Below are 24,825 nucleotides of genomic sequence, written 5' to 3' on the forward strand. Positions count from 1 at the left end.
CATTACAGAATAGATTTAGTCAACTGAAAAAAACTGTTTACGACTTACTTCTCATCTTAAGGTATATAATTACTCTTAAACTCACACAGTAAAAACGCAAATATGCAGTGAACAGTTCTATTAGCAAGAATACTAAAAACAACAACAAATAAATACAAAGAGCAGCGAGAATACACAAAAACAACTAAATATATACAACGATAAATGAGTGAGCATATTACTATATAAAGACGAAGTAGCTAATATAAAGCTAAGTCTATATTACAAATATATACATAGTAGGTAAGGCGAAAATCCAAATCCAAATGTATGTTAAATTGTAAATTAGGAATGTGTGTTAAGGTGCAATGCCATGATACGCTGGGCGGACAGGCACTGAGATAGTGGCATGTGTAGGTAGAGAAACATAAAATCTGACTTCCAGTCTGCAAGAATGGGGATGGAATCCAGTGGAACCCCCACTTCCAGTGCATATGTGGCACCACCCCGTCGAAATAAGTGAGTCCCATATAGGTGGGCTGGAACCCCAAGCTCTGTCAAAACTTTCTTAATACAGGCCATAAAAGATCGATAGGTAAAAATACTAGTAGCGAATGAGGCAGAGTCATGCCAGCATAATGCTTGAAAGTTAGTGGTACATCAGGCGTAAGAGAAAAACGAGTGAGCAACAGCAGCAACTGGGCACAAAGGTGACGATGGAATAGCCACCAGTGGAACAGTAATAGTACGCTGTCCTAACTGGATGATTTTACTCCAGCGAACTAGTATCAACAACTGTGAATGGGATAAAACAAAATCAGACCTAGTAAAGTTGATGCGAGCATTGAAGGCAGCTGACAATGTAGGTAGCAGATGAGACTTGCGAAATAGCAGGCCTCGTCAGGAATGGCGTGCGATCGCACGCGCACACGCCCACACACGCCATGTTTGAATGTTCCTGTGCGATCTTCGCACGCCAAAAAAAACACTAAATACCTCAGGCGTGCGCTAATCGCACACCAAATTAAATAATGTTCTGTTCAATGAAGGCCTACGGGAATAATATAAAGTGCCGATTGCGAGTAAAGCTACACATCTTTGAGAGTACGAGTACAAATAAATGTGAGTAAAATAATTCAGAGTGAGAGTACAATGCAAGTGCGAGTAAAATAAATAAGAGTCATCAATAATTAAACTACTCGCAAGTAAATCTTTAAAAATCATGTTACTCGTGAGTTGTATTAAAGAAAAACAAAGACATTAATTTTAATTCACCATTTATTTTTTTTTTTAATTTAGTTGCTCTTTTGAAATTAATAAATAAATTTTCAACTTTGCTGTCTTTTACTTCTTTAAATGCTTTCGCTACTTTCATTATATGAAATCACTTCCAGCATGTTCTTTCGCAGAAACCACTTCCAGCATGTTCTTCGCAGAAATCACTTCCAGCATGTTCTTTCGCAAGCACAGAGTCAGCATGATATCTAATTATAGTTATGGTGATCAATTGCCACATGCTGACTTTGCTTTCTGAATATTTTTCAACAATCATTGCTTTACAACTCAGACAACAATCTGTATAGTTTTAAAACATCGCCATAGAAACAGGACGTCACAAAGCTTGTTATTGTTTTGTTTAGGGGGGAATGTTTTAAGATCGAAGCAACAATAATAACGTGAGGGATTTTTTTATAAAAAAACAGTTTAATGTTTAATGATATATTTTTTTGAAAAGTATAAAAATAAAAAATATTTATACCTCTAAAAAAATATTTACAAAAAAGTTATTAACTGAAAGAGTTTTATGACTGTAACTTGCATGTTTTATAATTTTTTTTCATCCTGTTGCTACGTCGTATACTTTTTTTTAAAAAAATAATGAATAATGAACGCATCGCACATTTTAGTTTTGTCGCAACAAATTACCAGCTTTTCAAAACATGGCAAAATTAGTGTTGCTGTATGCGAGTTCTATGATTATTCGAAAAAAACAATGGAACAAAAATAAGCACACGCCATCGCACGCCATTGAAAATTATGCCATGCGAACAACGCACGCCTCAAAATTATTAAGAAGTACCATGACGTGCGAAGCTCGCACGCTAGCATTTTTCTTCCTGACGAGGCCTGAAATAGGCCAAAAACGGATACAAGGCAAATAGCCCAAAAAGAGGCACGCTTACTGGAATTGAGATTTAAACGAGACCGGATACCAAGAAGCAAATTTATGGTAATAGGAAGACGGGGCTGTGGTGGAACACCAAGCATCCGCTTCATACCAGTCAGAACAGAGAAAAGGACCCAGTTATCAGAGAGTGGATTATGGAACCCCATCTCCTGGTGCAGAAGTCCAACAAAATTGAGGTACACACAAACTGACTGCGGAAGGAGAAAGCGGGCAAGGTAGGCAGCGTACATACAGAGACTTGATGTATTAGCAGGAACAATTGGGAGGTGCATGAGTTTACAAAATTTATAATATGCAGAGCGATGACTACGGTAGCTCTTTTTTGTGTTAGCAGAGTAGGTGGCTTCACGACAAAACAAAACATCAGAGAGCAGGCCATGTTTGAAAGAGGCGAGATCTAGAACAAAAATAAAAAGACGTCCTAACCGATAACAAAAAAATTAGCTAATAGATAATAGTAACATGACTCAGACATGTGTAAAAAGGCAGAGACATTTGCAGAACATATCCCTTGCAGATCAATTTGTTGCACGCTAAATATACTCTGAGTAGTAGTAGTAGTAGTATTTATTTCGTGTTAGATAACTGTATATTTTACATTAAATAAATACCTACGGGGAGACCATCAGATAGTATAAATACTAATGTAGGTGATGGCCACCTATATCAGATCAAACGATTGCAATAAGCAGTATGACACTACAAAAAAAAATTTTTTAGTAAAATCTTTTTTATGCAGTGGAGAGATTAGTGTTATAGCAATCCAGAAAATAAGTTTTGCAGATTTTTTTTAGTTGTTTTAGAGTGAGAGAGGCTAGGTCGTATTGGTGAAAGTGTTGTTGGATATTGTTCCAATTAATAATAGATTGGTAACGTATAGATTTGAGACCAAATGAGGTAGTCCTAACAGAAGGTCTAGCTAGAAGTTTAATGGATTTACTTCTTGTTGAATGATTAGATGAATGGCAGACCAATTTAAAAATATCACAAATATTACCTGGAGAATGCAGATTTATAATATTAAAAGTTAAAATAATGTTGAGAAATTTTATAAGATCTGAAAGAGTAAGAATATTAAGATTAAGAAAAATAGGATTTGATGGTGAGTTAAATTTAGAAAAAGTAATGATTCGGAGAGCAGCTTTTTGTAAGCGAAAAATTCTACACGACTTTGAAGTGAGACCCCACACTTGCGGACTATAAGAAATATGAGAAGAAAATAATGCATGGTAAATTGAAAGTAGGATATCCTTAGGCACATAATATCTTAGTTTGCAAAGAGCTCCATTTTTTTTTCTTAATTTATTGCCAATATAAGATATGTGGAAATCCCAATCTAGAAATTCATCTATTAATATACCTAGATATCTTACATGAGATGAGAATTCAAGTTTTTTTCCATTTAATTTCAGCCTTATATCATAGTTGACTGCTTTATTTCTTTGCCTAAATAGGATGACTTCAGTCTTTGCTACATTTAATGCTATTTTATTTGCAGTTAGCCATTTATATATACATTTTAAATCTATATTTAAATGCTTCTGCATTTTTTTCAGATTATGGTTAGCATATAACATGCAAGTGTCATCTGCAAAATGAAAAATTTCTGAAAAAATTATTGAGTTAATTAAATCATTAATATAAAGTAAAAAATAAAATAGGACCAAGAACGGAACCTTGGGGAACTCCATGTTTAATAAAAAGTTTTTTAGATTTGGTGTTAGTTAGGGAGACATATTGTACCCTATCGCTGAGATAGGAGCGAAACCAGGAGTTTGTTACACCTCTAATTCCATAATGTTCAAGCTTTGAAAGGAGAATTTCGTGTGATACAGTATCAAAGGCCTTTTGAAGGTCTATGAAGATTCCACATGCAAACTTACAATTATCTAAATTTTGTCGAATAGTTTCAGTGAGACTAATTAGTGCATGGGTGGTTGAATGTTTGGTCCTAAATCCAAATTGTTTATTGGTTATAATTTTATTAGAATCTAGGAAAGAAATTAATCGGTTTTTAATTATTTTTTTAAAGATCTTATCCAAATTGCTTAATAATGATATGGGTCTATAATTATTTGGATCAAGAGGAGACCCTTTATTCTTGTAGATTGGTATGACACTAACCATCTTTAATATGTTTGGGAATACACCTTGTTGTAGGGAAAGATTAAAAAGTTTGGTTAATATTGCAGAAATTGCTATGTTGGCTTGTTTTAAGATAAGATTAGGGACACTGTTTGGGCCCGATGCTTTGGTTAAATCAAGGTTATTTATGATCTTTAAAACTTCTTCTATTGTTACAGGGTTAAAGAATAATGAGTTACTATTATTATTTTTTAGGTAAGATGAAAAGTGTGTATTGTTATGTGGAATTTGGTTTCTAATTTTATCTGCAAAAGAAGTAAAATGTTCATTAAAAGCATTAGCTACAGTTAATTTTTCAGAGATTATTTTATCATTTATTTTTAAGGAAGAAGTGCTAGATCTACTGTTGTTATCTTTATTATTTAAAATATCCTTTATACCTTTCCAAATTTTTCTACTGTTATTTTTGTTGATTAAGAAAAATTCTTTATAATAGTTTGATTTTGAGTTCCTGATAAGATTAACTATACGATTTCTATAAAATTTATATTGGTTTTAATAATATAATTTTTTTTCTTGGTTTTTAGCTTTGATTAACTTTTTATAGTAATTATTGCGGATGTTAATGGATTTTAGAATAGCTCTAGTGACCCAAGGTTTATTTCTATTACTTAATTGTTTTTTTGATAGTTTTTTATTAGGGGTATGTCTACTTACAATTTGGTCTAATTGATTAAAAAAAAGGTTAAAAGAGTTATTTACATTATTTTCATTTGAAAGCAAAGTAGAATCCCAATCTATAGATTCTATGTCATTTATTACGGCATTATTGTTTAAATTTTTCCAATCCTTGTAATAGGTGTCTAAATTATCCTTGACTTTAAGTCTATTGTCAAAATAAATTAAAAATTGAGGAAGGTGGTCTGAAATTGAGGTGATGATGTTACCTGAGAAATATTTTGTAAATGGATTAGATGTAAATATATTATCAATTAAAGTTTTAGATGTATTAGATATTCTGGTTGGAATTGTTATAGATGGTTGTAAAAAATTAGAATAAAGTTCATCCAGGAAATCATCAACTAGATGGTTACTTTCACATTTTAGAAGATCAATATTAAAATCTCCCATTAAAATAAGTTTTTGTTTTTGCTTAATAGCTACTTCAAAGAAGGGTTTAAGATACAAATTAATAAATTCAGGAATTGGCATATTAGGGTGTTTATAAATGCACCCAACAATGGTATTTTTACGATTGTTATCTAAGATTTCTACAAAAGTTGATTCTAATTTACTTTCAAGAAAGAGCAAGTTTGAAAGGTCTGAGCGTACCACTACTGTTAGCGAATTAGAAATATACAAGGAAGTACCTCCTGCATTGCTGCTTGAAAGGTTATGAAATCCTCTATAACCTTTTAAAATTGGTGTTATTGAGTACTTACTAAGTCTAGTTTCACTGAAGCCTAACACATCAAAGTCAATATTGAGAGAGTTCAGAAGAATGTTGATATTATCAATATTCTTGGGAAGAGAACAAGTATTAAGATGAAAATAAGAAAAATTAGGTGTAAGGTCCGAAGAAGAAAGTTGTTCAAGAGTAGAGTTAAAGCTGTTATATTCATAATATTTACAATTAGTAAACCGTTCATCTTCATCATCAACATTATTTGAAAAAGAGGTTTCAATATGAGAGTTAACGTCAGAAAAAATCTGACTTTTTTGTGCCTCAAACAGAGGTGTATTGTCACTCTGGAATGGAAAAATTTCAGAATTACACTTTAAACACGACCATGCCTCATCTGAGTTATCCTTGGTGAGTTTTTTGAAGTCATTAGAATTAAGCAAGTTACAACTTGGGTGAACCCAAAGTTTACAAAAATCACAAAAGATACAGTTAGAATTTGCCCTAATCAATTCACTGCATATACCACAAAAAAACTTACTAATTCTTAGTTTGCGCGTTTGAGAGGGAAGCCAAAGAACTCACATAAATTACTGCATGAGCATCAGACTAATTTTAGCACATCTTCGCCGCCATATTAGAAATCAATTATAGATCGTACTAACAAAAAATTTTCCTAGTTGGTAATTATACTAAAAATATTAGTAAGCGTGGAGAATCGAAAAAATTTATTCGGCATCAGCGTTAAAGTTGAAAGTTGGAAATAGGCCAGAAAGTTTATCAAAGTGATCTATCTTAATTTTCTGATCATTTTCTTCAACAACGATGAAGAGATTTCCATTAAAAACCCAAAAACGATTGATCATCTTCTTTGAATGAAGTCTCTTACATTTGCCCCACAGGAACTTCATGTACGGGGATAGGTTAAAATTAATAAAAATATTTCCTTTCAGACCAATTTCTCGCAATTTCTTTTTAGTTTTCGAGTTCGAATCTTTTAACTTGAATTTATTTGCATGTAAAAGGTCGCAGTTTTTTTTGTTAACGAAGCGTACAATCGTTTTCTTAGTTTCGTTTTCTCTAGCGTAAAGGCGGTGGCATGCTTCAACATCGCTTTCAGAAATTTCAACACCTATAGCCTTAGCAATCTCAATGACTTTATCTTGAAGCTCATCTTGGTCAATAGAATTAGGTATACCACAAACCTCAACATTGTTCCGTCGGACGTACTGTTGGAGATTAATCACGTCTTTTTCCAATTCCAGCATGAATTTATCTTTTTCTTGATTTTTCTCTTTCATTGCATCAATTTCATCTCTTAAAACTTTAATTGCAGTTCTTAGTTGTTCAACGATATCATTTTTTTGTTGCAATAGTCCGTTTTTGAAATATTCTTTGAGGTTAGAGATCTGCTCAATAAGGAAGTCTTGTGTGATTGCCAAGTTGGATGAGGATTCTTCCGGGAGCATTTCACTTTTCGTGTTGTTGTTGGTTGTGTTGGTGGTCTTGGCTCTTACATTACTCCTTAGGTTGATACTGATGGGGCTTGTGTTGGTGGACATATTCAAGTCTTTAGTTCTTTAAAGTTAAAATGAGTTTTTTGACACAGGCGACGCCCTTTTTTTGAGGCAAGGGATTCTGGGAGGAACCTTCTAGAAGGAGTCACATGGAGTGGAGTACTAGGATACTCAATGGGGGTATGTACATACTGTGGAATTTAAACACTGATAAACAAGATTTATCAGTCACAAATACATCGTTTTCTTTTAAGGGGCTTATATATAGCTAAAGGATAAACTTAGCAAAATTTCCAAACTCTCCTTTACTCGAACCGCTCCATAGCGCGAACGATTTCTGGTTCCCCGTCAGAATTCGAGTTATGGAGAGTCCACCGTAGTTAAACTTTCAAATATATAGTGGACATTCGAAACAGAAGTCTCTTAATTCTATTTTCACCGGTGGAATTAAGGTGTTGCTAAGGAAATTCTAAGGTGCTACAAACAAAATACAGACTAAATTTGGATTGAAAAGCAAACGTCACTATATTGTTTTTTACCTGGATCAGCTTCAAATACTGTATTATGTACTAAGTTTGATGACCTTTTTTTAATCCCAATGACGTCGTTAAAATTAGTTTTTTGTTTGAAACATAATTAAGACGGCCTTTTCCTTCTCCGACCGATTTTTTAACCGATTGCCGTAACGTCACGGCTTTTAAAGTCCGACCTGACCCCGCGACTTAGCGCTACGCCGGCTTTGTGCGTATCTTGATAATCGTAAAGAATGAAGACTGCGGCTACGAATTTGATCACAAATATTGTTGTAAACTGTTATTTTGTTATTATTTTATTATTATTTATTATTATTTAAATTTTCGTTTCCAGATGTTTTTAACGAGGCGGATTTTGTGCCACTAAAAGGAGCTCTAGGGGTTAAGGTACGAGTGGCGCTGTAGATTAGTGGTTATAGCTCTCGTACTTTGTGCGGGAAACCGGGGTTCGATTCTTCTTGACGGCGATTCAACATGGGCGAGTGAATGTTACAGTACTGGAATCAGGACACCTAACATCGTGGATCGCGTATCATGCGCGTCGCGCAAGTAGTCATCCTCGTCCCCAGGGTCTTGTGGCCCCTGAGCCCTTATTACGGAGTGGCCAACAATGACCCTGGAACAGGCTGGTCATGTGATACAAAAATGCCCAGACATACTGGGCATTTTTGAAATTCCAGAAATAATGAGATGCAAACTTGACGCTCGCCTTTAAAAGCAAGATTTAGAAATGGCGAGCGAAAAAGAAACAACATCGAAGAAATGTTTTGGCCAATAAAACCAAGATTATCAGAATATTACTGACTTTGCTCTATTGATCTAGCTTGGCTTGATTGTTTAATATTGGCACTAGAAATTAAAAAAAGGTTGCGAAGCATTACGCAAGTTGCAAGCAAAATCGAAACTAGCCAATAGTTGACCCTAGTACTTTTGTTTCTCTTTGATATATTACGACGAGGTGCTTACATCTTACTGCAGCTGATATCTGGGAAATACACCAAAACTGAATATCATAGACGTAGAAAACCCTGGGGACGAAGTTGTAAAATAAACTCGCCGCGAAACAACAACAACTCGTTGTGCAAAAGTAGTGATTTTTTGGCAAAAATACAATATTTATATGCGGAATATTTCTTTTAACCCTATTCGGTCCGGGGTTTTTCGAACATACTTTGACCGGGGGCTTGAAAATTGTTAAAAATGCCACTATCTGCTTAAAATATAATTACTTTTGTTCTAGAGCGAATTTTTACATTCTGTTTGAAGTTTCTGAAAGCTAAATAAAATGTTTTTAACATATCTTCCGGTTTTTACATGGATCGGATAAAAAATTGCCAAAAATTGACCGAAAATCCGTTTTTTCCAGATTTCCGGGTAAAATCCGACAAAATCTGGAAATTGGATTAGTCACGTGTCAAAATTATTCAAAATGATTCTTCCTAACAGGAGTTATTATATTTTCCCTTTTATAAGGATTTCATAGAGATTTTAGGGGTAGTTTCGAGTAATGGCCAATATCAAAGCCTCTGAATGGTATGGGACCTAAAAATTTAGCATGCAGGTGTCTAATAGATAAATGTTAAAACTCAGTAAGTATCGTAGCCTTATAAGAAAGCAATCAGGAGTTATTAAAAAAAAACCGTCAGGGGGGGGCGGATTCCCCCCCCCCCCCCCCCCCCCGGACCGAATAGGGTTAAGAGGTACGAGAAATTTAGATCGCGCGAAACTAAACATAAACGATAACTAAGAAATTTCGTAAAACCTCTTTTTCACAGAATTATAAAATTTAATATTGACAATAATCACAATATTGTCAGTGGTGTCCGACGTAAATTCAACATTAATGAAGCTTTTAGCGCTAAAAATCCATGCAAAGTTATACTTTTATAAAGTTAAAACCCTTATTTTGAAAGAAATGCAATACATCAAGTTGTACAATCCGTAGTGTGCGAAAATGTCACGAATTAAGGGGATGCGCATCGTAAGGTACACTTTTTCAAATGGAAAATAATACTCGGAACGCAGATAATAATAGAGACTTTCGGAGACAAGAATGCGAACGAAGCAGCATGTGTTTTTTTTTTCACTTAAAAATAACGGCACTAGTTATGAAAACCGATTTCTTGAAGCTAATGAATCTGCTGCAATAAATTTTGTAAACTCACGGGAAACAATACACAAAAACAAACAATCTACAGAAACGAAAACAATTTATTAACTTTATCAAGATTTATAAAACAGCTTCAAGTTTTTGACAGAACAACAATAACAACGCGGGATGAGGTTTCGCTTTCTTCTTTTTATCTCACGTATTGAAAGATAACATCTCTCGCTCTCATTGTACGCAATCTAAAAAGAAACAGAAAATATTTTTATATAGTATATTATATTATATATATAGTAAAGTCTTTAAATACATTAAAATCCAGTGCCTTTGACGATATTTAGAGCTAAATTTCTAAACTACAAATATATATCTTTTTTTGGGAAAGAGTGCTCAAAAATTATTTACTAAATACAATATGATTGATACATGCTTGATAGAATTAATAAAGTCATGCAACTCTGTTTACTTTGAGGGTTGTCTTCTTTTGGGGATTGGTAGTTCAGTCGGTAGAGTGTTCACTTCATATTCATATGGGTTCAATCCCATATAACAGCTGTTCCTTATTGAACAGAAATTTAAAGGGTTTTTGTAGCTCAAATGGAAGCTTTTTAGCACTCTAGAACCGTCATGTTGTCCCTCCTGGAACAATTGACAGGGTTAATTTATTGCAATTAATGAGGCTAACCACATAAAATATAGATCACTACTTTTTGTGGCCAAGACAACAGAATTGAAGGCACTGTTTTTCATTTGGAAAGTACAAATTGTACTTAACAATTTGCTCAAGGTTGCCCTCATACTTATGGCTTTTTTGGCCAGTTGACACGCATACTAATCTACCATACTGAACACAAAAGTTACGAAAAATATAAAATTTGATTAAGGTGTATTATGTGGTTTCACATTCCTAAAGGGTCATTCAAGAGTAGTTTTTACATATCATAACTTAGCAATACCACATTATTGTAAGCTCATGAAACACAATGCAAAAACATAGTGTCGTAAAGAAAATGATGAAGCCCTAAAATTTTTTTTATCTTTTTTAAATATTTTATGTATGTGTAAACTTAATCACACAAAAACAATAATTACATTAACGGTTGCCACCATTATCGAACAAAAGTCCAATTGGTCATTTGTGACTTCACACGTCGTACATAAGCTTCGCAAAAAGGCCTTTAATTTAGAAAATGTTTTGAAAGTTTGTTGGTATTAACATTCATATACTGTATCTAGCTAGCTATCTGCACCGTGTTACTATATATAACGTGACACTCTGACAGCTTTACTTAACCACATTCAATGGCTATTATTTTCCAGGTGGGTGATATTGTTAAGAACACAATAGAAATTGTATGAGAAGAGCTGGGTACCCTAGTTGCACACAAATCTTTCAATACACTGCATATTACAAAAAATTGTCAAAATTTGTGCCACAAAAATTTTTCCTATTTGCATAATCAAAACTAAGAAGGACAGGTTGTAATGTTAAATTTATGGATTATTCTCCGGTCCGGGTTAACATGCTTGACATTTTTTGTTTATTTTAAATTCAGCATTAAAATTTATGGAATCATTTTTCAAGTTTATACACTAAGTGAACTGCCCCCATTAGTAGCAAAACATTCAATGTTTTATGATGAAATGATTACACAAATCAACTGCAGTGAAAATGGTTCACCACAGTTGAATATTACAGTCAAACTCTTATAAAATTTAAAATATAAGAAAGCCTGTTCTAATAATCCTATATTATTCAAAACTTCTCTTCTTATCATATATAATTAATGCTGATAAATCCAAATGTGCGACTTATTTTTTCCAAAGGTTTTTTCTATTTTCTTTTAAATTGATCATTCTATTCCTACCAGTTTTAAAATGTAAACTTTTGCCATGTTGTTCTTAATTGTATATAAAAGCTGTCACCAAGACAAGAAACACTTTTTTGTGCAGATTAATATTTGAGATTTTGTAAAAGGGACGACATTTGATATCATAATGGGTTAATTTAAGTTGGCTTATTATATAAGTTCACAGTATTAATTCCAAAAATGCTATTTGTACTTGGCCATGATGTGTGGAAATATGCCAGTGGAGCATAATTAATTGCTGGCCTAAAATATAATAATAGGACGTTTTGACGTTAAATTTTCTCAGTATATGGTACATTGGTCTTAGCATAATTAATTTGTTAAAAAACCTTACTTGTTTTTTCTAATTTGGTCTAGATTTAGAAGTTTTGTTGCAAAACCTTCATCAAGCCTCATTTATATTGCTCAAATTCTGAAACCTAGAAAGTATAGCTAAAGCGTGGTTTCCAATAAGTCGCGGGCTGTTGTGCAACTGTTGCGGAGTTGTTGGAAACATAATGTTGCACAAAACAATAAATGTTGCACAACTGTTTCAATGTTGCATAACAAGTGTTGCCGAGATTGACAAATTTCTATTTTGTTCGGTGAACTGTTGCTAAGCAAATTGCATCATTTTGTTTAATATTTATATTGGTTCTGTAAATTAACTCTTGTACTGAACAACAACAAGAAATAAAAAATAAAAATGGCCGCTGCTACTTCGTTTTCAAAAGAAAGATTCATGCAAGAAGTCCAACAATACAAGATTTTATATGATAAATTTGATTCCGAATTTAAAAACCAGGATATGAAAAGGAATGCCTGGGAGAAAATTGGTTCGATATTTAATATGAACGCTATGGAAGCGGAGAGCAAATACAAAACTATACGATCCGCCTATGGGAGATTTTTAAGAAAAAGAAAATCCACGCCCTCGGGATCTTCAAGGAATTCTATAAGTCACGAATATGACTATCTCGAATGGTTGAACACTTATATAGAGCACAGAGAAACTTCGACAAACTTTCCCACTGCAACACCTTCATCTTTTGTCCAAGTTTCTCCTTCATCGTGTGATGCAGCAGAGAACAGTAGTAATGAACAACAACAACAAGGTGATGACGTCGAACAAATTAATTCGATCGAAGATTCCATTCTTGATCAATTTTTACACGGGAATTCGAACACTCAACAACAAAAAGAAAACTTATGCTTAAATCAAACTTTGGCGAAAAAGAACGCAAAGCAGCAGTGACGAGTGTTTAAAGAATTAAATGATGACAGCGAAGTAGATTCTTCTCTTTTAAATACTATGTCTCAAATTAATAAAGTTATACAGAAAGTTATAACATGCGAAGACGACGACAATATAATGTTTTTTTGTAAATCTATGGCACCCGTTATGAGGCGACTTAGCCTTAAGAATCAAGCCATAGATAAAGTGGCACTCGGCAGTTGCTGTTAAACTTGGAATTTCCGAATATTTCGGGAAATTAAACATTTTATTTTTTTCAATTACAGTATATTAATATTTATTAAAAACACAAAGTTATCTATAAGTTTTTGAAAATGTTCATTCAAATTGTTCAGATATTATTGAAAAAAATTCTTTTATTGACAGGGTTGTGTCCACACGACGTAACATAATCTTTCTGCCATGATAATTCTCCTTCAGTGCTAGTAAAATATTCAGCAAAAGAATCAAATTAGCATCATTTGTTGAGCGGTTACTTCTAGATTTCTGTAAAGGTTGAAAAGTTGAACTACTAATTATCTCCTTTCTCCAATCTCCAGGTATTATTTCACCTGAATTCGATTCACAATCAACAAAACCAGAAGGAGTATATTTTGGGCCATCTGTTAAACGTAGGTAGTTGTGTAAACAAACAGTAGCTTTAATTATTCTTTCAATTTTTGTGGGTTTAGCTTTTATTGGTCGTCGAAATATTCTCCATTTTGCTGCAAGAATACCAAATGTATTTTCAATTGTTCTTCTTGCTCTTGATAGACGATAGTTATATATTCTTTCTTCAAATGATAGATATTTAAGAGGAAATGGTTTCGTGAGCCAGGGTTTCAAAGCGAAAATGTCATCTCCAATTAAAACTGGTGGAAGTTTCGATTTCGATGATGTTGTTTTGTGTTCAGGAAGATTTAATAAATTATTTTGAAAAGCGTTGTATATTTCACTTTCATTGAATATAGACGCATCGTTATCTCTGCCATAACTTCCTATATCGACCATCGTGAAACAGTACTTGGCATCGCATATTGCCATAAGAACCATACTAAAAAAAAATTTGAAGTTATAATATGCGGAACCAGAGTTAGCTGGAGCTTTTATGCATACGTGTTTACCATCAACTGCCCCTACACAGTTAGGATAGTTCCATTCTTTTTCAAATTCAAAAGCAATGGTTCTCCATTCTTCGATAGTGTCTGGCGACTTTAAGTATATCGTATATCGTATTAAGTATATCATCAAACTATCCCATATAGCTCGAGTAGTTTCACTTATTACATACCGTCGCTCTGCCAATACGAAAATAAAATGACGGCGTTTGTTGGGATTCGCCTGTGGCCAAATAACGAAGTGTTACTATTAATCGCTCAGCAGGTGTTATCGGTTCTCTACTTGGGCAAAAATTCTTCTGTATTTTTGGTTCAATCATCGATAAAAGATGTTCAAATCTTTCGGGTGACATCCGAAGGTAACGATAAAAATATTCTATATCGTGCAGTCGTAGCTCCGGTATCAGACTGTTGAACGCACCTTTCTCAACTCCAATTTTGAAAATATCTCTAACCCAAAATCTATGACTTCACTTCTTTTGTTTTTGTTTTCGTCTTCTCGTGAGTATACTGATCAACAGTTTGAGCTGACAAAGAAGGATAAATCGCGTGTTCACATGTGCCATTTTTACGATGTTTTGGTTTTTCTTTTCTTTTGGAAACGTAGTGTTGTGCAACAACTGCGGAACATCGACGACTTATTGGAAACCACGCTTTATGCAAAATCATTCTTTATGTCTATCCTTAAAAAAATTGTGAGAGCTTACTCCATGTAAAAGGCAATCCCAAAAAAGCACAGCATAGTTACATTTTAGTGCCTCACTTAATGTACATTCCATGTGCCAGGTTACTATATCAAATATGTTAATTATATTTGCCTACTTATATACACAAGATCCAATGTTCACGTTTTTATGAGATTCTTGTGCATGCCCCCAAAAAATTGAAAAAATCGACAGGCAAAAAATCACAGACCTTAGATAAATAAAGTCAAATTATGGTTAAAAACTTTTGTACTATGGCTCTAGTAGCCATCTTTTCACTGATATTTGTTCTAAATCTAAATTACATGCAAGGTATATATTTATTACTAGTCGATTAGGCCCGTGGAAAAATCCACTTAGGCAGAAAAACAATTGAAAAGTTCTGTCATTTGAATTTTGATGACATCAGCAAATATTTCAGTATATTAAATATGCCTTTTACTAAAAAAATTATCTGAAAATGCATAAAAAGAAAGTATATAAGTCATAATTTAACAAAAAAGTTCTTAAAATCTAACACAAAATATCAAATGTCAAATCGCATGAAATCCTCCTAACAAAACTTCAGACAAAATATGAAAAACAATGGCGTGCAAGGTGTAAAATCTAGTTAGTAGAAAGTTACAACATTGACAGTCACAACCCAGACAGTAACGACAACAATAATAATAATGTCAGAAATAACACATATCTCAAATATGTATACATCTTATTATGTGATTATGTTGAAAACCTTCAATATTTTAATCTGAAGTGTCGAAAAGAAAGGCTTGCAACAGTAAGCACAGATCTATGAAATAAGTTCTTTACACATTTTAAACATTGTCTTTTCCCTAAATGCTTATACAACAATACAACCTGAACAATATCAAAAAGCCAAACTTAAACAAACACAAAACACCTAAAAACAAAAAGTTAAACTTTGAAAAATCATTTATTCGGTTGCATACCATCCTCTCCCGCAAAGATATGCACAAAATGTAAAAATTAACCGGTTAACAAAACAATTTTTTGTCTAATGATCTGTACCGACTTTACCAAACATTTTAACCTGAAATGTCGAAAAAGCAATGAGCAAGGAGTAAATTTCAAATCAACAAAAATCATTATTTTGAAAACATTGTATATATATATGGTCCTTCCTCACAAAAGTTTACAATAAATGTAGAACACAAAGGTTTATGAGGAGCAAATCAAAATATGAACAAAAATCAGTTCAATTGGCATGTTCTATATTGTCTTCAGCCATAAAATCTTCCACAAAATTGATATGAAACCCATCAAATTCAACTCAGAAAAAGCAGTCATTTAAGTGCATACAAAAATACAACTTGTAGAATATCAAATTATTATTTTTAGTATATATAATTGCATATGGTCCTCCCTCACAACAGTTAAATTTTTGCACAAAATTTGCAACACAAAATACAAATTCTAAATAATTCCTATGGTTTTCCTCAAAAGTTTAATCAAAATATAAAAGATGAGAGGTGAACGACAAAATCAAAGTTTGCAGAATTTAATTATTTTGGTATATATATGTCTATTGATATATGCCCTTTATAACAATATTTCAATCCAAAATGTGAAAAAGAAAAACAGTTTGCAACAAAATCAGTTATTCTGATGATATTGCATACACTTTTTCTCCACAAAAGTGTAAAAAAAGAATGGTTGTAGGAAATACTTCTGATTCAACAAAAATCAGTATTTGCATCTTATACTCATTAAATATTACCCAAAATTTCAAAAAACTGTGATTTGGAACGCATCAAATTTATGAATAGAGAGGGATCAGTCATTTCGGTATGTTGTACAGAGTCCTGCTCAGTAAGAATTTATACAAAATATAAAAAAAAAAACAAGTTTTTTCGGTGTTGTACTCCCTCAAAAAAGTTGAAACTTTTCTTGATTGAGACAAAATGCCATAAACAAAAACATTTTAGTCAGAACATCTAGAACAACAAAAATCACTACACTTAAGGTACCAGAATTACTACATGTTAAATAAAAATCGTTTCGTCATATTGCATGTAACCGATGTATATAAGTTTAGTTACACAAAATGTGAAAAATACATTATTTGCATACACAAATTGTGAAAAATACATTATTTGCTTAAAAACAGTCCTTAAACTCTTCTTAAATATTATGTAATACTTTTTTAAAAGTTGTTGTGGCTTGTTAATTTAAGCTTAAAATGTCAATTAAAATAAGTTACAGTCACATTCTTAGCAAAGACCACTAAGATTAGCCTACATGTAAAAAGCAACATAAAACTGAAGCTAACATAAGGTAGCTACAGCAGCTAATAGCTGGTCACTTAAATATAAACTGGAGACTTAGCTATGTATAAAGAACATGGCTACATATTTATAAATTCCTAGCTACCTAGCTAGCTAGTTGTTGTTGGTGTGGTTGATGCTAGCTAACAAACATGTCTCGCATCAATAATATCATCAAAACTTTAAAAAACATAAACAAACCTTACAGAAACCTTTCTATACTTCATTTATATACCATGCCCCTTTTTAAATGCTTTTGTAAAGATTTATTTTGAAGGCAAGAGAAGACAAATGCTTAAAAAGGACAGCCATCTTTTTTGCAAACACAATTTCCGTTACTTTGTGCTAGAACATCATTTAACAAACCACACAAAACTCGCGGCTTTTCACGACAAAGAAGACATATTTTTTTCGGCAACATCAAAGATTTTTTTCGGCAACATCAAAGGAAAATGAGCACATCCACTTTGCCTGTCACAGAGACACGGAACTGGCGTATTATTATATAGACTAGTCGATTAGGCCCGTGGAAAAAATCCACTTAGGCAGAAAAACAATTGAAAAGTTCTGTCATTTGAATTTTGATGACATCAGCAAATATTTCAGTATATTGAATATGCCTTTTACTAAAAAAAATAATCTGAAAATGCATAAAAAGAAAGTATATAAGTCATAATTTAACAAAAAAGTTCTTAAAATCTAACACAAAATATCAAATGTCAAATCGCATGAAATCCTCCCAACAAAACTCCAGACAAAATATGAAAAACAATGGCGTGCAAGGTGTATAATCTAGTTAGTAGAAAGTTACAACATTGACAGTCACAACCCAGACAGTTACGACAACAATAATAATAATGTCAGAAATAACACATATCTAAAATATGCATACATCCTAAAAGTGATTATGTTGAAAACCTTCAATATTTTAATCTGAAGTGTCGAAAAGAAAGGCTTGCAACAGTAAGCACAGATCTATGAAATAAGTTCTTTACACATTTTAAACATTGTCTTTTCCCTAAATGCTTATACAACAATACAACCTGAACAACATCAAAAAGCCAAACTTAAACAAACACAAAACACCTAAAAACAAAAAGTTAAACTTTGAAAAATCATTTATTCGGTTGCATACCATCCTCTCCCGCAAAGATATGCACAAAATGTAAAAATTAACCGGTTAACAAAACAATTTTTTGTCTAATGATCTGTACCGACTTTACCAAACATTTTAACCTGAAATGTCGAAAAAGCAATGAGCAAGGAGTAAATTTCAAATCAACAAAAATCATTATTTTGAAAACATTGTATATATATATGGTCCTTCCTCACAAAAGTTTACAATAAATGTAGAACACAAAGGTTTATGAGGAGCAAATCAAAATATGAACAAAAATCAGTTCAATTGGCATGTTCTATATTGTCTTCAGCCATAAAATCTTCCACAAAATTGATATGAAACCCATCAAATTCAACTCAGAAAAAGCAGTCATTTAAGTGCATACAAAAATACAACTTCTAGAATATCAAATTATTATTTTTAGTATATATAATTGCATATGGTCCTCCCTCACAACAGTTAAATTTTTGCACTAAATTTGCAACACAAAATACAAATTCTAAATAATTCCTATGGTTTTCCTCAAAAGTTTAATCAAAATATAAAAGATGAGAGGTGAACGACAAAATCAAAGTTTGCAGAATTTAATTATTTTGGTATATATATGTCTATTGATATATGCCCTTTATAACAATATTTCAATCCAAAATGTAAAAAAAGAAAAACAGTTTGCAACAAAATCAGTTATTCTGATGACATTGCATACACTTTTTCTCCACAAAAGTCTAAAAAAAGAATGGTTGTAGGAAATACTTCTGATTCAACAAAAATCAGTATTTGCTTCTTGTACTCATTAAATATTACCCAAAATTTCAAAAAACTGGGATTTGGAACGCATCAAATTTATAAATAGAGAGGGATCAGTCATTTCGGTATGTTGTACAGAGTCCTGCCCAGTAAGAATTTATACAAAATATAAAAAAACACAAGTTTTTTCGGTGTTGTACTCCCTCAAAAAAGTTGAAACTTTTCTTAATTGAGACAAAATGCCATAAACAAAAACAGCTAGAGCAGCTAATAGCTGGTCACTTAAATATAAGCTGGAGACTTAGCTAGGTATAAAGAACATGGCTACATATTTATAAATTCCTAGCTACCTAGCTAGCTAGTTGTTGTTGGTGTGGTTGATGCTAGCTAACAAACATGTCTCGCATCAATAATATCATCAAAACTTTAAAAAACATAAACAAACCTTACAGAAACCTTTCTATACTTCATTTATATACCATGCCCCTTTTTAAATGCTTTTGTAAAGATTTATTTTGAAGGCAAGAGAAGACAAATGCTTAAAAAGGACAGCCATCTTTTTTGCAAACACAATTTCCGTTACTTTGTGCTAGAACTTCATTTAACAAACCACACAAAACTCGCGGCTTTTCACGACAAAAAAGACATATTTTTTTTTCGGCAACATCAAAGATTTTTTTCGGCAACATCAAAGGAAAATGAGCACATCCACTTTGCCTGTCACAGAGACACGGAACTGGCGTATTATTATATAGACTAGTCGATTAGACCCGTGGAAAAAATCCACTTAGGCAGAAGGACAATGGAAAAGTAGGTTGTTTTAGATTTTTTGCTGACGTCAGCAGTGCAATTACAAGAATATTTGGCGAAATTTAATTTATTCGTTGCCTGTACTATGCAGATGTTAAAACGCTGACCAAGAAAATGTATATGATCATATCTTCTTGATAAGCAGTTAATGAGACATAAGGGTTTTAACATTTTGCTGATGTCAACAATGGCCAGTCAAACCCCCCAAATTTTTTTTTTAGAAATTTGTATACCTGTTGCCTCCATCGTATAGATCTTGAAATGCTGATCAAGAAAATGTATATGATCATGTATCTTTGACAAACGGTTGCAGAGATATCAAGGTTTAAAGGTTTTTTGATGACGTCATCAAACCGTCTATTCCGAAACGGATTCGGGGACCCAGGTTTGGAAAACTTACCCAAATTGGTCCCAGGTTGTCCCTAGTTACCCACGCGGTGAAAAAACATTGACGTCACCACCTTGTTTCCAAGTTATTTGGCCTCAAAGTTTCAAGTGCATTGTAATGGCTTCACTAATCTTAATTAACTTTCCTTTGACGTCAATACTATTTCATCGGTAAAGTTTGGTAAATTACAGAACAATTTTATAGGCGATGTTTTATAGAATTTGTTAAAGAAAATTTTGAAGAATGTAATCCACTTTGCAAAAGTGACAGACAGACACACGGAACTGGCGTATTATTATATAGACTAGTCGATAAGGCCCGTGGAGAAATCCACTTAGGCAGAAGGACAATGGGAAATTAGGTTCTTTTAGATGTTTTTCTGACGTCAGCAGTGTATATACAAAAAAATGTTCTTAAAATCTTACACAAAATGTCAAATATCAAATCACATTAAATCCTTCACACAAATCTTACACAAAATAAAAAAGAACAGCTTGCAAGGTGTAAAATCTAGTTGATAAAAAGTTACAACAACGACACTCACAACACTAAACTCACAAAACCAACAGTAAGAAGACCGACAGTTACAACACCAACAGTCACAACACGGATAATAACAATTTAAAAAATAACGCATCTCAAATATTTACATCTTATAAGTGATTATGTTGAAAACCCTCAGTATTTTATTCTGAAGTGTCAAAAAGGAGGCCTCCAAGAGTTAGCAAAAATAAGTTTTTTACACATTTTAAATATTGTTTTTCCCTTACGCTTATACAAAAATATGAAAAAGCCGTAGTTTGGAAAACATAAAATTTAAATCTAGAAAAGTCAGTCATTTTAGTTGCATTACCATCCTCTCCCACAAAAATTTACACAAAATGTAAAAATCAACCAGTTAAGAACACAAAAATTTTCTCTTTTAGTTCCGCACTGCCCTTTACCAACAATTTTAAACATAAATGTCAAAAAATCAATGAGCAAAGAATAAACTTGAATCAACAAAGATTATGTGTAGAGCTTGAAACACTAATCAAAATAATGTTAGAATCAAGTACAACACTAACAATAATAATAAAGTCAGAAATAACACATCTCAAATATTTACTTCGTTGAAAACCTTTAATATTTCAATCAGAAGTGTCAAAAAACATCAAATTTATATCTGGAAAACATTTATTCAATTACATACTATCCTGTTTCCCAAAAATATACACAAATTGTAAAAATTAACAGGTTAAGAACACAAAAAAATTTTCCTTTGTATGATGATCTGTAGTTACCTTTACCAACCATTTTAAACGTGAATGTCAAAAATAAATAAGAAGTAAATTTGAATCAACAAAGATATTACTTTTGGAAAACAGAGTGTATATACGGTCCGTCCTCACACAAGTTAACACAAAATGTAAAACAGATCGGTTTTTGAGGAGCACATCCAAATCAACAAAAATCAGTTCATTTAGCATGTTCTATATTGCTATTGCCCATAAATCTTCCACAAAAAGGTTATGAAACACATCAAATTATAGAAAAATCAGGCATTTCATAAAATATAAAAAACAAAAAAGTTTTTTCATCTTCACCAAAAACGGTAATATATTACCACAATTACAAAATTCTTAACAAAAACGTGAAACCATGGAATTTTCTTCCAGCAAAAATGACATCACATACAGTTTAGTTCTCCCCAACAAAAGTTTATAATACGAACTATGGAAAAGCCATTAGCTTACACAACAGCCTTTAGTGGAGGCCAATTCTACAAAATTTGTGCTTTCAGTATATTGCATGTGGTCTTTTTCCCACAAAAGTTTACAGAAAATTTTAAAAAACAGCAGTTTGCAACACAAACAAAAACACGAACAACCTTCCCGAACCGAACGACCATCCTCTCATAAATTAAAATAAAGTCAAAAACCCATGTAAATTTCCAATCAAATGTCTAGCTACACCCCCCTGTAAAAATAACCTGGCATTTTACATGTAGGCTGACGAAAGTTAAACAGGATGTCAGAAACAAAACAATAAAAATAACTTAACACACACGTTTTAAATTCTGGAAAAAAAATATTCCACTTGTCATATTGCACGTGGTCCCTTTGTAAAGTTTACAGGAAATGCGAAAAGAAATATAAAATACATCTGCAAAAGTTCAAGTCTTTAAAGATTTTGTAGGTAGGTAGCTAGCTAGCTTGTTACAACATAATTCGTGCTCATAAAAGAAAAGAAGTTTGGAAACTAAGGTAGCTAGCTATAGATAATTAAAAAAGAGGAATAACAATATAAGTCATAGGTTAGAGCTAGCCCATGGGGAGGACAACATTAGCTAGCTAACAGTAGCTAAGACCCCCAGTTAAATATACTTAAACTGGGAACACTTAGCTAAAACTAAAGCTAGCTATTTATGCTTAGTAAAACACATATAAAGAGAAACAATAGTAATGTAAAAATATTAACATTACAGTGATCAGTAAGTTCAGCAAACCAAAGTTTTCCGTTTGTTAGTCAGCTAACAGCTTTATGTAGCATTTTGAATTTTAGGACAAACACATTAGTTACGCACCAGGGGATACATTAATTATGCAACAAAAACATAAACAAATATGGTGGCTAGGTTTGTTTTTAAAAAAGCGCTAAAATATGAAACTTCAAGAATTTGAGGCTTTTGTTGGAAAATGCGAATCTGCTTGCTCCAGTGACATAAAAACTAAACGTCTAAAAACATTAAAGTTCTTACTATTTGTGATTTCAAATCCACTTCAACCTCTAGCTTCTATTTTCTTCTTCTAACTTTACTACTTTACTTCTAGCTCTAGCTACCACTTCTCACTTCATTTCTTGGACTTTTCTTTCTCTGAATTACTTTTTGCAATTTTTCAAGACGAAGGGGCTGTTTTCTTGTTGTTGCTTTTGTGTCGAGGGTTACCATTTTTCGGGAGTTAGCCGTTAAAATTTTTTCAGCAAATCAAGTTGCTTCATTTAGATCACGTGATGTAAACAAAGTAAACCCGCTGGCAAAATAGATATAACTTTTTCGGAGACTTCAAAGGAAATTTCGGCTACATCAAAGGAAAATGAACACATCTACTTTGCCTGTCACAGACAGACGGACACACTCTCCGTATTATTATAAGAGATAATTTCAAGTTCAAAAGATGACTCCACCTGAAAATAAAGTTTGGAATGGATCCTGCATTATTTTGCTTCTTGATTTGCAAAAGAGGTTTGGGGATTATAAAAACGCATGTCACGATGAAAGTCAGCTGCATGGTTTTTGGCCATCAAAATGTTTCTTAGAAATGTGACAGATAATTTTGCCAATTTACCCACATAGGATTTAATAAAAAAACACCGCTAGCTTGTCACCAAAATATTTATAAAAAATAGATTCAAACATTGAATAAGAACATTGAGTTTTGTACCCAATTAGGATAATGAATTTAACAACGTTGATACATTGGTTACTAGCTATTTATTAAGACACGTTCACGTAATTTGGACGGCAATCTAGCAGCTAGGTAACTATCAGTTGCTGAATAAGACAAAAACCTCACATATATCAATTTAATTATTGAGATAAATTTGCTTTATATCATGTAGAACTAAAAATGGTAACTTTTTTTAACATATATCTCAAACGAGCCTCCCTAAAGTTGATGCAAAACTGTAGCTAGTCTTTTTATCCACTCTACAAAATAAATCGACCGCCGCCATATTTGTATTCTTGTTTACATAAAACTCCCGCGCGGTTCAGACACAAATTTCTACAGGGCAAAACTGTTCATAAATCATTTTTGGGTTATAATTATCATGAATTATAAGCGATCATGTGACCAGCCTGTTCCAGGGCCTTTTCGCCGCTATCAACAAGGCAAAATGCCCTGGGAACGAGGTTGGCAAGTAAGGAGTGAATATAAACAGGTTTTGGGGTTTCGATCGTCAAACCCCCGCTTCCACCCCCTCCACCCCAGCCTCCACCCTCCCAAAATCGGTAAATCCGACGGCATCCGAAAACAAATCCCATTCCGATTATTCTTGCGCATGCGCACACGCCGTTAGTAATAATGCTGACATCAACAAAATCTCGAGAATGCGCAATCGAGTAGGGGAAAGTCCCATACTCAAGGACCGGTGTTTTGAAGTTGAAATCTGTATATAATAAAGATGAGTTGGTTCAGGAACGCTATCAGCAAGCTATATACGACACCGTGTCGGCGCCAGTAGCGGCAGTTCAACAAGAACCTTAACCAACCGTTGACGGATGCTATCATACGAAAAATCACTCCCCACGTAGACATGCGCGTCAAGGTGGTCTATAGTTTCAGCTGTGACATCTACCGAGGTGGTGGAGACGCGTCGGCCTACCACAAGACCAAGAGCTCCGGATCACTTTAGAGTATGGCGGAAATCGAACCCTTTATGGAAGAATACGAGATGAAGCGTCTGGATCTGGAGGATGCGGACTTTTAGACTAAAGCCTACTTGCCACCCGACAGAACCATCGAGACTCCTGGAGCATACGAAGGCAAGATAGTCTTCAAGCATATACAGGTCAAAATCATCACTACGAGGGAGCCCCTACTTAGATGCAGACCTTTGCCGGACTGGCTGCTGGGCAAAAGGTGTATCTACGCCATGGACGGTGAAGATGCCAGAACGAACAACCTGTGCTTTTGGTGATGCTTGACTGTAAGGGAGAGGGCCGACGTAAAAAGGGGAACAGAGTTCCTAACGGGACCGGCCCTCAAACTGGCA

General features: G+C 33.4%; 4 protein-coding genes and 1 long non-coding RNA gene across 9 annotated transcripts in view; 1 reads left to right on the forward strand and 4 right to left on the reverse strand.

The window, feature by feature from the left end:
• LOC130656056 (myotubularin-related protein 2-like) overlaps positions 1-7,735 on the reverse strand; it is a 48,067-nt gene extending 40,332 nt beyond the window's left edge. Inside the window, exon 1 of the mRNA XM_057458895.1 lies at positions 7,711-7,735. The gene's annotated coding sequence lies outside the window, so the exon portion shown is untranslated. The remainder of the gene's footprint in view (positions 1-7,710) is intronic.
• On the reverse strand, positions 104-7,274 carry LOC130656058 (uncharacterized). Of its 5 annotated transcripts, none has more exons than XM_057458902.1 (3): positions 6,196-7,274; positions 2,783-2,866; positions 104-2,564 (listed from the first exon to the last, which is right to left on the reverse strand). In XM_057458902.1, exon 1 carries the CDS (start codon positions 7,214-7,216, stop codon positions 6,383-6,385), a length of 834 nt encoding a protein of 277 aa, XP_057314885.1. In that variant the 5' UTR covers positions 7,217-7,274; the 3' UTR covers positions 104-2,564; positions 2,783-2,866; positions 6,196-6,382. The 5 variants fall into 5 exon arrangements, with proteins under 5 accessions (XP_057314885.1, XP_057314884.1, XP_057314886.1 ...); XM_057458901.1 differs by having other exon boundaries at positions 2,779-2,866; XM_057458903.1 differs by lacking the exon at positions 2,783-2,866 and having other exon boundaries at positions 6,240-7,274.
• Positions 7,736-9,897: 2,162 nt separating the features above from the next.
• LOC130656066 (uncharacterized) lies at positions 9,898-23,084 on the reverse strand. The gene is made up of 2 exons (XR_008984825.1): positions 22,808-23,084; positions 9,898-10,053 (listed from the first exon to the last, which is right to left on the reverse strand). It is a non-coding gene; the product is annotated as an uncharacterized LOC130656066 (long non-coding RNA).
• Positions 11,647-13,275, forward strand: LOC130656062 (uncharacterized). Its single transcript, XM_057458906.1, has one exon. The coding sequence runs from the start codon at positions 12,368-12,370 to the stop codon at positions 12,914-12,916; it is 549 nt and encodes a 182-aa protein (XP_057314889.1). The 5' UTR covers positions 11,647-12,367; the 3' UTR covers positions 12,917-13,275.
• LOC130656061 (uncharacterized) lies at positions 13,145-14,099 on the reverse strand. Its single transcript, XM_057458905.1, has 2 exons — positions 14,020-14,099; positions 13,145-13,949 (listed from the first exon to the last, which is right to left on the reverse strand). The coding sequence occupies exon 2, from the start codon at positions 13,946-13,948 to the stop codon at positions 13,235-13,237; it is 714 nt and encodes a 237-aa protein (XP_057314888.1). The 5' UTR covers position 13,949; positions 14,020-14,099; the 3' UTR covers positions 13,145-13,234.
• Positions 23,085-24,825: the final 1,741 nt, after the last annotated feature.

The sequence above is a fragment of the Hydractinia symbiolongicarpus genome, chromosome 8 (genome assembly GCF_029227915.1).
Source record: "Hydractinia symbiolongicarpus strain clone_291-10 chromosome 8, HSymV2.1, whole genome shotgun sequence".
NCBI classification, from domain to species: domain Eukaryota; kingdom Metazoa; phylum Cnidaria; class Hydrozoa; order Anthoathecata; family Hydractiniidae; genus Hydractinia; species Hydractinia symbiolongicarpus.

Excerpts from the sequence above, each read along its gene's own strand:
- LOC130656058 (XM_057458903.1), bottom strand. The coding sequence starts at position 7,216 with ATGTCCACCAACACAAGCCCCATCAGTATCAACCTAAGGAGTAATGTA.
- LOC130656062 (XM_057458906.1), top strand. The coding sequence starts at position 12,368 with ATGGCCGCTGCTACTTCGTTTTCAAAAGAAAGATTCATGCAAGAAGTC.
- LOC130656061 (XM_057458905.1), bottom strand. The coding sequence starts at position 13,948 with ATGGTTCTTATGGCAATATGCGATGCCAAGTACTGTTTCACGATGGTC.